The sequence below is a fragment of the Orbicella franksi genome, chromosome 12 (genome assembly GCF_964199315.1).
Source record: "Orbicella franksi chromosome 12, jaOrbFran1.1, whole genome shotgun sequence".
Taxonomy (NCBI): domain Eukaryota; kingdom Metazoa; phylum Cnidaria; class Anthozoa; order Scleractinia; family Merulinidae; genus Orbicella; species Orbicella franksi.
The window spans coordinates 21,103,546-21,116,536 of NC_138156.1; the positions used below are offsets into that span (position 1 = coordinate 21,103,546).

The 12,991-nt window shown below is 38.2% G+C and overlaps 2 protein-coding genes across 2 annotated transcripts; one reads left to right on the forward strand and one right to left on the reverse strand.

Annotated features, from left to right (window-relative positions):
• Positions 1 to 662: 662 nt before the first annotated feature.
• LOC145463929 (histamine H2 receptor-like) lies at positions 663 to 6,487 on the reverse strand. Its single transcript, XM_081447720.1, has one exon. The coding sequence runs from the start codon at positions 6,326 to 6,328 to the stop codon at positions 5,417 to 5,419; it is 912 nt and encodes a 303-aa protein (XP_081303846.1). The 5' UTR covers positions 6,329 to 6,487; the 3' UTR covers positions 663 to 5,416.
• Positions 6,488 to 9,288: 2,801 nt separating this feature from the next.
• On the forward strand, positions 9,289 to 12,965 carry LOC145464505 (uncharacterized). The gene is made up of 3 exons (XM_081448418.1): positions 9,289 to 10,042; positions 10,700 to 10,815; positions 11,220 to 12,965. Exons 1-3 carry the CDS (start codon positions 9,389 to 9,391, stop codon positions 11,242 to 11,244), a joined length of 795 nt encoding a protein of 264 aa, XP_081304544.1. The 5' UTR covers positions 9,289 to 9,388; the 3' UTR covers positions 11,245 to 12,965.
• The last annotated feature ends 26 nt before the right edge of the window (positions 12,966 to 12,991 follow it).

The window sequence follows — 12,991 nt, forward strand, 5'->3', positions numbered from 1 at the left end:
CGAAAGTGTGAAGGGACGCGCGTGTAAAATATTCAATGTTCAAAAAAGGCGGTCCCAAAATCCCCAAACAAAGCCCTTGAAACTATGCCGCGGCAAGGCACAACAGGCGCCCGCGGCATAGTTTCAAGGGCTTTGTTTGGGGATTTTGGGACCGCCTTTTTTGAACATTGAATATTTTACACGCGCGTCCCTTCACACTTTCGGCTGACTCGACGAATCGCGTTACTTTTTTGATATTAATCTTATTTGTATTATATTCGATTATTTATTCTTATTTGGTTTGTGTCTTTTGAGTTTTGTACCGCATTGTCATAGTATCTCGCTTAGTAATCACCGATTGTTTATCATTGGTTAATTTTTTCGTTTTCATGTGTTACCACGCCCTGTTATGTAATCATCTTTGTAATATGATGTCATTTTTTATACTGTAAACTTATTTAAGGTTATTGTAATTTATTATTCACTTGCACTGCAACTGATGAAGGTCTTTGACCGAAACGTTTATTTTTATTAAATTTTTAAACCTTTTTTTAGATTTCTTAGATTTTTTACTGTATATATATATTTTTTTCGCTCGAAGTTGTCCGTCCTCGTTTTCCACAATTGCCTATATATATATATATATATATATATATATATATATATATATATATATATATATATATATACAAAAGAGTTTTAACTTTTCACCACCAAAGCCACGTCGATAAAAAGTACAAGCGATCGCTACTCAGGACCATGTTATATCGTGCGTTTCACCTGTCGTCCACATGGAAGTCTTTCAACTCTGAATGTGATCATTTCAAGATGACGTTTACTAACCTCAAGTACCCTGACAGCTTCATCAATTTCACCGTCGCTATCTCTCACTTTGTCACCTCAGTGAGGACTGAAAACCCTGGAGTGCTAGCTCGATTATTCACGAACGAAAATGCTGTTCATTGAGTGGTTTTGCCTTTTAAAGGTCAAAAGTCAGCTGACGCATTGAAAAGGCAATTGTCAGATCTAAGCAGCAAAATTGATCACACTCTTCAACCTGGTGTTCAAGAGTCGCAAAATATGTGAAGACCTAAAGATGTGTGAGCCCAAACTACCTATAATTAGCCAACAATGCGTTGTGTATAATTATCAATATGATCTGTGTGATGCAGAATATGTCGGCTACACCAGCCGACACTTATTTCAACGTATTGCAATCGGCAAGCACTTAAAGAACAACCACGGTCTGGAAACCATCGGCGACCTTACCAACAGCTTTTCCGTTTCGAAGAGCCGCAACGGAAAACTGGACTGTTTGATTTAAGGAAGAATAGCGGATGGCACATTAAGTAAAACCCCCTTAAAGGGCACCACTATGAAAGCGAGAGGATGCTGCATTCGAGTTCTCACATTAATTATAGGAACCTTAAAAGTGCCTGAAAATGCTTTTTGGGTGTGACCAGGAGCCTATCGCGTGACTCGAAAAACGGAGGCTTTGAACGCTTTCACTTTGACTCAAATTATTGCTTTGCAAGTTCAGTGCACGAAGGTTGTTTTGAAACAAATTTTAAACGTATTAGAAGTTGCTTTAATTTATGCCTACTCTCCCTTCCTCTTGCAACAGAAGAACTGTACACAACATATTACTCCTCAAAGCAGGGATGTGAATGACAAAAGATGAGAAATTCACTTCAGTAATTGATCTTGTAATTTGAAACTTGTTTTTCTTTGTTTCCTCTTGGGGTTTAACTTGACATTATCGCCTAACAGTCGCCATTAAACAATTTTAAGGTCTTTCGCTTAAGCAAATACGCTTGAAAAGTAAATGCCCGCAGCCGCCACATAGTTTGTTATGTGAGAAAGCGATGAAGCATTTGGTCTGTGGTTCTCTAAGTCATCCGAACTTTGCAAAACATATCGGAAAGATGAATTAATTTCGTCGATTTGCTTTCTTGAAAGGTATGAAAGAAAACTGTTTTTGTACAAAGTTGGAACTTTTTCCTCTATCTATGGCCGACAGTTTTGGTCAAAACTCAGATAGGTTTCTTGGAGATAGATAAAGCAAGCGCATTAAGCTCAATATATACGTCTGACCAACGTTGTGAATCTCCATGACTAAACCACCTTAAAAAATAGGGTTTACGTTTGAAATGTCATGATTACTGAATCTATGGAGTCGCTGAATTGAACACAGTTAAGAGGCAGCGTGGCTGAGTGGTTAGGCCGCCGGACTTGAAATCTGGAGGTTGCGGGTTCAAGTCCCGCTCTGACCACTAATATAAGCTGGAGTTGTTTCTCGGTGGACCCCTATTCGACTCCTCGGTCACGGTTATAAATAGCCATCTGCCAGTTTAGTTGGGATTTTTAGCCATGTTATGTTCATTTGCATTATTTGTTTCATCACTTGGTTTCATTGGCCCTGAAAATTAATTTATTTAGTTAGTTAGTTTTATTTAGTTATTTAGTTAGTTACTGAAAAGTTACATTTTGTACGCCACATGTCATGATCAGGATGCGCTAAAAGAATTTCACAATTGTGATTACTTTTTTTGTGTGCGTCAGCTCATAATGTGATTCACCGCCTCTTCCTCAGTACAAACGTTTTCCACGTTTTCGCTTCAAACTCTTAGAAGTTGAGGCAACGTGAAAAAGTGGCACTGGGTTTTTAGGTTTGACGTAATATATCAAGCACGAAAGACCTTGTTTGACCACATTTTCAAACACCGAGAAGAGAGTTGAAAATACGAGTATTTTTGACGAACTTTGTGGTGTGATATATATTCTCAATCGAAATTAAAACTAACGAGAAAAAAGAGAAATAAAATTTCCAGCTTTTTTCAAACAGCTATACTTTGAAGGATGAATATTACCACTGTTTAACAAATGATGCTACAATAATGGTATCACACAAATGCCCAATCATTGGTAAACAAGTTGCAGTTATCCATTTTATATAAGATTACCATAGCAACAATATGACCTGCTATAAACACCCTTAATTTTAGCTTTAAGCGCTTATAACTCAAAAACGAGCTCGGTGACCCCCATTTTTTATTATCGAATTGTGATAAGCATGATAAGATGAAACTTTTTGCAAAATTTAAAAACATTCTGCAGTGTGGGCATGGGTTCAGAGCCAACTTAAATTTGTTCTTAGTTGTCAGTCGAAAATGCATGTCGCAGTATGTCCAGGACAGCGTGTCGAATGTGTCGCATCTCCCAGCAGTAAGTAACAGAGTTTAACGATGAATTGAGTAATACCAAGGTGGTTGAAAAAGAGTAAAACGTTTTTACACCGCTGCTTAAATCTAAGCTAAAAACGGCAGCAAAACTAAAAAAATGGGGAAGATAACAAAGTCAAAACACCAGATAGACGTAAAATACACTGACTGCAGATTTTCTCAACCTAGCAGCATTTGCTTTTTGGCCATTCTGTGCTAGTTGCTGTACTTGTAGGGCTTGAATTTAATTTCTGTGGCGCCGTACAGCTTTATAAATCTTAAAATAAAGCGTCGTTGTGATTATGAGGCAAACTACCTAAATAACGCCAATCACCACGTTAGGAATATTCGCGTGGACAAAAAGCGGCGAAATAGATACACTGAACACCCATATTGAGATTATCACAGCAACAGCCCGCTTGTGAGTCATAAGTTCCTGGTATCTCATATGGAGGTGCACAGCAAGGAATCTGTCATTGCTTAAAAAATGAAGCTGCGGTAAATAAGCAACAAATAACCAGATACGGGAAGCATACAGCTCCAGATCAATTGCCTCGCTGGAACAACTTGATGGGTACATCAATGTAGAAAGGTTCGACAAGTACGTCAACGCCAAAATCAGAGACAGCAAGATTCAGAAGCAGTGTTTCAGAGGCTTTGGCAACGATAAAGTTTCTCTTAGCGCCTAGATTGTGACGCTGTTGAAGAAGATGGCGCTAACAGTTAGCAAAGTTTTTAACAATGAACGACCAATAAAAAATTTCACCTTCCCGCCGCACTTGTGGGCTGGTATAGTAGAAATTCCTCACAAATTGGGTTTTCCATGAACTTGAATGTTTACAATCCCAACGGTCCTTCCCTCATGTTAGAAATTTCTTGTGAGCTCGTGGATTATCTGACGCACACTAAAATTAAAGCTGACTTCATTGAATAAGCATCCTTTGGAAAATTTCGTTCCAAATTCACTGGCCATATAATATTACTTATTGTTCAAACTCTCGTTACGCGCGCCACATCAATTTTCATTTGCTCAGTGGCTCTAAACCCGTCAAACCGGTATTTTTCAGTGCAATACCGTGCTATATTTTGCCTGTTCTCTCGACCTTATATGGCTAGTGTCGTCATACACGAATAGTAAACAGACTGATTATCAGTAAAAACACACATCAAAATTAAATACATGTTTATATGCATGCACTTTCCTAGACATTAAAAAAATTTAAATCTTGGCAAGACAAAACAGAAGAACACCAGGTTTTCTTTTGAGTCATTTTCTAAAAAGAGCATCTTGGCTAAATAGATTCACGATTGTTACATCTTGACGGTCCATATTACGACAAATTTATGGTCTGTATTACGGCTACTGACTTTCAACATTACAGGCATACACGAAGATGGTTAAACGCGACACGTCAAAATTGTTTTTAATCGTCTGCGGGTCGATAATTCCAAGCTAATCTGCAAAAAAAAATAGAACGAATTGACATTGAGTGAATTTATTCCTCGTAATACAGACTACCTTCTTTCAATAGTCAGTGCAGCTGGTCTTTTAATTTGCCCTACTAAAAACGTTCTCTTTCAACAGTCTTGCTAAGGTGCTTGCAGCGAAATATTCAACTTCCGCTTCAGAATCGTCCCTAAGATTGCGGAGACCGACTATTATATGGCAGTATTTGGTTTACCAGGCGTTAAAATAATAAAAATATAGCAAGTGACATGCTTCAAGGAACTCTATTAAAAAGTTATCGAATCATGTTATTCATCTGGCCCCAGTTGTTCAAAGGGAGAACAGCGTATATTTTTTGGGGCAACAATTACCCCGGCATCAGATAGCGTTATCTGCACTTTGAACAACAGGACCCTGGTCTCATGCATTCACTCTCCTTATCCAGTGCTTCTTTGGAGATATATTTTGCAGGCTGTCCATGATAGTGTGCCGACTGTAGCTCATCTTCCACTGTTAATTAATAGAGTTCAAAGATGAATTTAAAAGAATAACGTGCTAAGCTTATTTGATCTGCAACGTACAAACTTTAAAAGCCGTGTACGAGAGGTTTTTGTTCATTCATATACGGCGATATTTTCATTTAACGTTGATAAATGTTACAGGACTAGAACGGGCTTGATTGCGCAGTGGTCTTATCTATCTATACTGATATACCACAAAATTAACCGACTACCCCTAGCTTCTTTACCGTTATTCACTAAATCTTTCTTTAGTTTTGGCTTGGAAATATATTTCGCACAACGTCCAAGACAGCGCGTCGAACGTTTCTCATCCTCCAGCAGTAAATAACAGGGTTTAAGGACGAATTGAGAAACAACAAGGTCGTCGAAGTACTGGAGAAAACTTTTACACTGGGACTAAAGTCAGAGATCACAACGACAGCAAAACTACAGATCTTCGGAAGATAACAAAGCAAAAACACTAGATAGACGTAAAATACAGCAACTGCAGATTTTCTCAACCTAGCAGCATTTGCTAGCTGGCCATTCTGTGCCACTTGCTGGGCTTGAACTTGATATCTGTGGCGCCGCACGGCAAAATAAATCTTGAAATAAAACATCGCTGAGAAAACGAGGTAAACTACTCCAATAATGGCAACCAACATGTAAAAAATATTCCGGGAGACCCACAAGTGAAATAACGAAAGAAATGCACCAAACACCCATATTGAGATCACCACAACAACAACTCGCTTGTGGGTCACAAGTTCCTGGTATCTGAGATGGAGGTGCACAGCCAAGAATCTGTCAGTGCTTAAAGCCATGACTCCCGACAAGGAAGCTGCAGAAAATAGATATAAGGTAGATAGAAACGAGGTGCATGTCGCATCAGTTGAATCGGCTCGCTGTAACCACTTGACGAGTACCCCAAAGTAGAAAGGTTCGACAAGTAAACCAACACCAAGATCGGAGACAGCAAGATTCAGAAGCAATACTTTCAGAGGCTTTGGTAACAATGAAGTTTTACTTAACGCCTGGATTGTGACGCTGTTCAAGATGATGGCGGTAATAGTTAGTATAGCGTTCAAGACACAGTTAACAATGTACCACGATCTTAAGTTTTCATTGTCGCTACTCGCGGGCTGGAAAATCACCAATTCCTCACAAACGGGATTTTTCATAATCCTTTATATCCCCAGCGGTTCCTGCGATGCTTTTCTTGTATTAAATTATCTCTGTAAGTTCACGGATTATCTGACGCACGAGAGAACTGAGAAGCTGCAAACTTGAAACCTTATCAGAGTTCATAAAAACTCTCATAAAGCCATTATAACACCAAATATTCATTTTGGGAAGTTTCAAATTTCCTCTCCTTGTCTAAAACACATGTCTCACAGTTCATCTAAAAATAAGTTCAATTTAACAAACTTTTCCTGACACATGTAAGGAGCGGGATTTCGTTGACACGTTTCCGATTTTACTCTTTTCATCTCGTACGAATAACACTCAATCGACTTTTGTGTGCAAATGAATTTTTATTGAAGAAGCATCACCTGCAAACCGGACTCTTAAGTTTTTTTTTTGTAATCGAGAATAGGATGCGACAGGTTCCTACTGTCAACTGAGCAAATAGTCTTGTGTGCGGTTACGGACTTATTTTCAATCAGTAAAAGCACACAACAAAGCTAAATGCATGTATATATGCAATTGCATTTCCAAACACTTTCCCAGACGTTTAGTAAATTTACATGCTAGAGAGACAAAACGGAACAACACCAACTTTTTTTGTGTGCTCAGTTTTAAAATAGCAGTTCAACTAAATAGATTCATCAGTGATTAACTCATCTCAACGGTCCATTTTATGTCATTCGCTAGATCGTGTGCTCCTTGGACCACTCGACATGTTAATGATGCATTTTACAGCGACTGAGTGTCACCATTAGACATAAACGAAGGTCGCTACGCGTATCACCTGCTTACAATATTCAGTCCTTTAATATCCACCACTGGAAATGTTCTTTGATAAAATAGCTTGCTAAGACGCTTGCAGCGAGGCGTTCAACATCCGCTTCAGAATCCTCCTTAAGATTGCGGAGACCGACTAATATATTGCACCTTTGGGTTTAATAGACGTTAAAATAAGAAAAATATAACAATTGACAGTACCAATTTAGCAAATGTATTCAAGCAACTCTGTTAAAAGGTTCAAGAAAACGTGCAGGTCGGGCTATATATATATATCTGCCGACCCTAGTTGCTCAAAGGGGGGATAGCGTAGTTTGTTTTGGCAACACTTATCCATCAGATAGCGTTATCCGCACTTCGAATAAATGCACCCTGGTCTCGTGCATTCACTCAAGTCATTCAGCGATACATTTTGCAGTGTAATATTTCCATTATAGCGGCCGAATGTGTCTTATCTTCCAGCGTTGTATAACTTGGTTCCAAGCCCGGGAGTTCTAAGATGAATTAAAAAGGTTTTCATACCAGCCACCTTAAAGTTTTGAAAATTTAAGGCGGCTCTGAACCCTATGTACAGAATTTTTTTAAAACGTTGCCAAAGTTGCGTTTTATCATGCTTACTAAAATTTGATACTATAAAATAAAATTCACCGTGACGTTTTGAATTGTAAGTCCCTAAAGCTGCAATTAAGGGTGTTTTTAGCAGGTAATACTGTTGCTATGGTAACCTATTGTATCATGAAAATGATAACAACGTGTTCACCAATGATTGGGCAGTTTTTTGATACCTTAATTGTAGCATCAAGGGATAAAGAGTGGTTATATCGACCCATCAAAATCTAAGTCCTGGAAACAGTGTTGAGCCACCTTAACAATGATCTCTCCCACAGTCCTTCCAGGCTCCTCCAGGAATTTGAACATACAATTAAATCATTTAATTCTAATGGTTCGTGAAAAGATCCTCGATCTTGCAAGATCTCAGAAAGAATTCATTTTTTATGGTAAAGTTCTCTTCACATACTTGAGGATTTTTGAAGGATTCTTCCAAAGATCAATGTAAGGATTTTTGTCAAGATCTTCACGTTGTCATAGTTCTGTACTTATTTGCATCTCATTGACTAACTGTTGTGTCTGTTGTCGTTTCAAGCCTTGTTTTACATAGCATTGACTTACCCTGAGGGAAAACCCTTCCAAGATCTTTTAAGGGCTTCAATCACCGGTGTCAAGGATCCTAAGATGTAAGGATCTTTCAAGGATGATCAAAGGATCTTAAGAAGGACAGAGTCGAGTCTCCATGTTTTGAAAATACCGTCATTATAGAGGCGAAAGTTTAAACTTCATGTTGGATTTGTTTCCACATGATCTTGCCACAGCTGGATTTCCAGGGTAAATCTTTCAGCCTAAAGGGACTCAAGAAGTGCTTCAAAAGGTAAAGCATTTCCTAAAAATATCAAGCAAACAAGAGTTAATGATATATCAATTAAAATTAGATCGAAAATATATAATTATTACCTTGCCTTGTACACGTAATTTATAACATCGAAATTCTACAGAGGTGAGCTGACGTGTCTGTTCTTTGGAAGGGGAGATGAAAAAAAAAAGGGCCGTTTAGATGAGATGAATTTCCAGTAAGTAGGATTCATGTTTTCCAGAACTGTGTCGACCCATTGTCCAGCACAGACCAGACTTGCTTCCCAAGAAAAACTTGTCCTGGAATCAAAATACCAAATTGTGCCAAGGACAAAATTGAACCACGATATAGACAACATACAGAAGTTTCTCACAAACACTATATTGCATTCTAAACTTAACCGAAATTATTCTTGTAGGTAAACATTGGACACCTTAATCTTGATATCAGCCGAACGAGAGCCATCATGTGCTCTTTGCATGTCCGACACTGCTGCGTCTAGGTTCCACGACAGTCACCCAGCTGCATAGATAGATAAAACGGACACACCTTTTTCTTCAGTGGAAGATAAAACGTTTAATTATTAAAAACAAATGGCAAAGGAAACGATGAAAATCTCTTACCTTTCTCCTTGAGAAAGTCCCGCTAGTCGCGCGTGAAAACCTGGTATCGAAAGTTAGTGTCCAGTTTACGCTCGTCGCAACCCAAAGGGAGTTGGAGCGTGTAACTTTGGAGGGAAATGTGTAAACAATACTGTACTGTTCGTAATATTGTTTAGATCGTAACTATTACCCATTTCGAGGATGTTCTATAATGCAGAACTAGACTGAGAGGTCTTTCCCAAGCTCACCACAGTATTTGATCTGCGATGTCGACTCCACTTTTTCCTCTTGGGGCAGGTCTTTTCGCGGACGGTGGTGGCACTAGCATTGACGATCTGTTTCTTTGCAGAAGGTATGTCGATCTACCCAAATACTTTGACCCAAATCTACTGTTTTTCGGATCAGGAGATGGACCTTTGAAACTGTGCCAACAATTGATGGATACCGTGGTGAATTCACCGAGTCTTTTGGCTGTTAGACCTTCCATTAGTCTGTTGAGTATGATTCCGTCTGTGATGGAAGAACTGCCTTCAACAATGAAAGGACTTCAAATTGTTGCCTTCGGCAAGAAATACAACTGGAAAGAAGACGACATCGAAGGCGTAGTTTACGTTACGGATTACCAATCTCTGCGTTTAGACGGGTGGAAGAAGAAAAACGATATTGCGGTCGAGGACTTTCTCGAGAGTTGGAAGATTCCCAGAGACCGTTTGTACGGTGTGATTTTTCAAGAAAAAGAACCTTTGTGTTCAAGCTGGATACGCTCTGCTGAGGTTTTCAACTTCAGAAAGCGGTTAGCGGATGTTTTGCATGTGAAAACAGACAACGTTTTCTGGATACAGACACAACAGGAGATTCCCAATTTCCTGTCTGTAACTATGGGTAAAATTTATCGTTGGCGAGAAGACAAAGAAAGTGAGGTGTGTACGACATAAGCTTAACACCTATAAGTTCTTAGCGAATTTGTTTAGTAACCAAGAAAGTATTCACAATGCCAAGAATGTACTAAGAAATTTTTTTGCCATCGTTGATTTTGTATATTTGCTACTGGATTATACATAAATCAACCAGAGGGTGTTGTTAGTCATTTTGAAAGATAATGAAAATATTGACTTGTTAAATTTGTGCCAAGTCCATCCAAACTTAGCCTTTACTCATTCAAATTTGCATAAAGAGTCATGTGACACTTGTTACAGAGGAATCAGCTGCTATCCCAAGGTATCTACCCTAGGGAAACCCAATTTGTAACAAAAACATGTTGCATTAGACTGCCCCAGAGGATATTACAGGGATAGTCTCACCCTGGGTGTGTTTAGCATGTACTGTTACTATGGTAACCTGTAATTTAAATAGGATGCTCACAACTTGTTAACCAGTGCTGGGGCTTTTGAGTGATACATGTACATGTACCATTATCTTATCATCATCTGATAAAGAGTCAAGTGATCCAGCAAAGTATAAGTGTTGGGAGATGGGAACGGTTGTCAGTCACCCAAGGAAGGGGCTCCTGAATTAAATGTGCCAATAGGTATGCAATTCAACGATAATAACTGCCATGCCTTTGTCTTTGATTGAAGGAGAATGAAAAAATTGTACGGGGCAAAGTGCAACAGAGTCAGACTAAAGAAGAAAGGCAGAAAGAACTACTTGAACCTACAACAATGCTTTATGGTGAACTAGCAGAGAAGAACGGGTAGGTAAAGTATTTCTTCTGCCGAGTGATTCCCAAGAATGGCGGAAAACTCTTGACAAAACATTTAGAGCTGTTTCATCAAATTATATGAAATTACAAAACTGGAAAAAATGTGTGACCAGCACAATAGACAATACTTGCCCTTGCCCTAAAATAATATTGTTGCCTATGTTGCAAGACATAATTTTATCCCAAGGACTTGTGAGGTAGAGTAGGGTTTTACCACATTGTTGAATTTTGGTTTTGTTGGTGTGCTTTCGTTTAAATACATCTTTCTGAGGAATCAAATAGTTTTAAAAGCAAGTTTTGTCATTGAGCTGTTATGCTAATTAACTCTGGGATAATGAATTATATTTTCAATATTAATGAAATAATTATAAAAAGTAACTCTTCTTCCCTTGCAGGATTGTTCTTGCTGAAGGTGTTTGATGTCATTTTGAGGAGTTCACTAGTCAGAATGCATTTGCAAATAGCAGTTTCTGTCACACAATTGTTGTGAACAGTGTTCGTAGTGACTTCACTAGCTTACTGAAGCTTGTCTTACTTCAAGTCATAAGATTACGTCTGCAAATGCAGTTAAGTCATACAACATACCAGTTTGACATATATTCAGTTTGTGTTGTCATTGAGTAATTTGCAGTTTCCTCATTAAATCTTATTTTTGTATTATGTTTTGTGTTGCAGTGTGGGTTTAATACCTTAAATCAGGGTATTTATGTCATTTATTTTGTAACACACCAAAGACTCATTGAGAGGAATAATATTAGTCTCAGACCTTCCTCGTCATGGGAAGTGGTAGCTTTTTAATTATTATTTAAAAAAATAAATAAATAAATAAATAATGCAGTTAGCTGACACATGGGATACAACTGCTCTTCCACCGCCCCACACCAATCATTTAAAGAGAAGTTTTCCTACAGGGGTGCTATGTTGTGGAACAGCCTTTCTCATAAACTCCAATCTACAGTTTAAAGGTAAACTGCATCATTACAGCTTTGAATGAGACACAGCATCCTTGACAAGCAGTTTTAGTAATATGATAGGTTTTTTATTCTTATAATACTTCATTTATTATTAGTTAGTTTAGTTAGGCAGACCTAGATAGCTGTTGAAGGGATTTTTTACTGTGTATAAGTAAAGTTTAAAACTCAACTCAGAGTTCAGAAATTCCTGGAAAATTTCAATAGAGCTTTCCTGCATTCCAGGAATAATGGCACCAAGTCAAAGTCAGGATGGATCGAATTAAAAGAAGTGTAAGGAAATGTCCACCCCAACCTTGTTCTGGTCCCTGCCTCCTTGTCAGGCACTTTGATTATTCGCACTTTAAAATAAAAGGTGAGCGCGAAGTGCTAATTTTCCTTGAAGAAAGAGAGGTATCTGGGAATGAGGCAGTTCTGGTCCCATTTTTCATGTACACTTAAGGTTATTCCCCAGTATTGCATTGCGCATCCCTACTGCGCATAATTTGACATGTGATTAGTGCGCGCACATTAAAAAATGGCGGCTTTTTCTTTACAGCTGGACCTCGCCATAGAGGTAAATCGTCATTTTCTCGCAAATGAGTATGGTGACCTATCATTTTTTTCAGTTGTTTTGAACTGAGTAATAAATTTCTCTGTGTAAAATAAATATGGACCAATTCTCAGTGTAGAACAAAAAGCAATTGTCGGAAACGTGAATTTAGCAAGCAATCGTGACTACAATCATGGTGCTATTATAAGGATTTATATGGGTATAAACAAGGTGCTGTTGCTCCTAAACGAACATGGGGACCCCTCATTTTTATTTCAAAATTTAAGTTCCTATAATATAAACAATCAATAGGCAAAGTTTCACAAAAATCTCAGTGCAGGTTCTATTTCTGTGGAATGACCTTAATTGGACTGCGGAAGAGGTCTTTTGCATGCCTGAAAATAACAAAATGAGCAAGTTTCTCATAGTGAATGAATGGATGAACAGTTTCTGAAAGCTTCACTCTTTCATACCTTATTACTGAGTAGTAACTGACTCTGATTTTAAGGTATGTTCAAAATGTCTGTGATGTAAGCGGATTAATTTGCTGGTGTCTCTTATTTTATGTTGGAAACCACAGTGAAATTATTGAGATTTCGATAACAATAGCAAGGACCAAGATTCCTTACCAATAAAAATCATTTACAGCAAAATTTTTACAAGT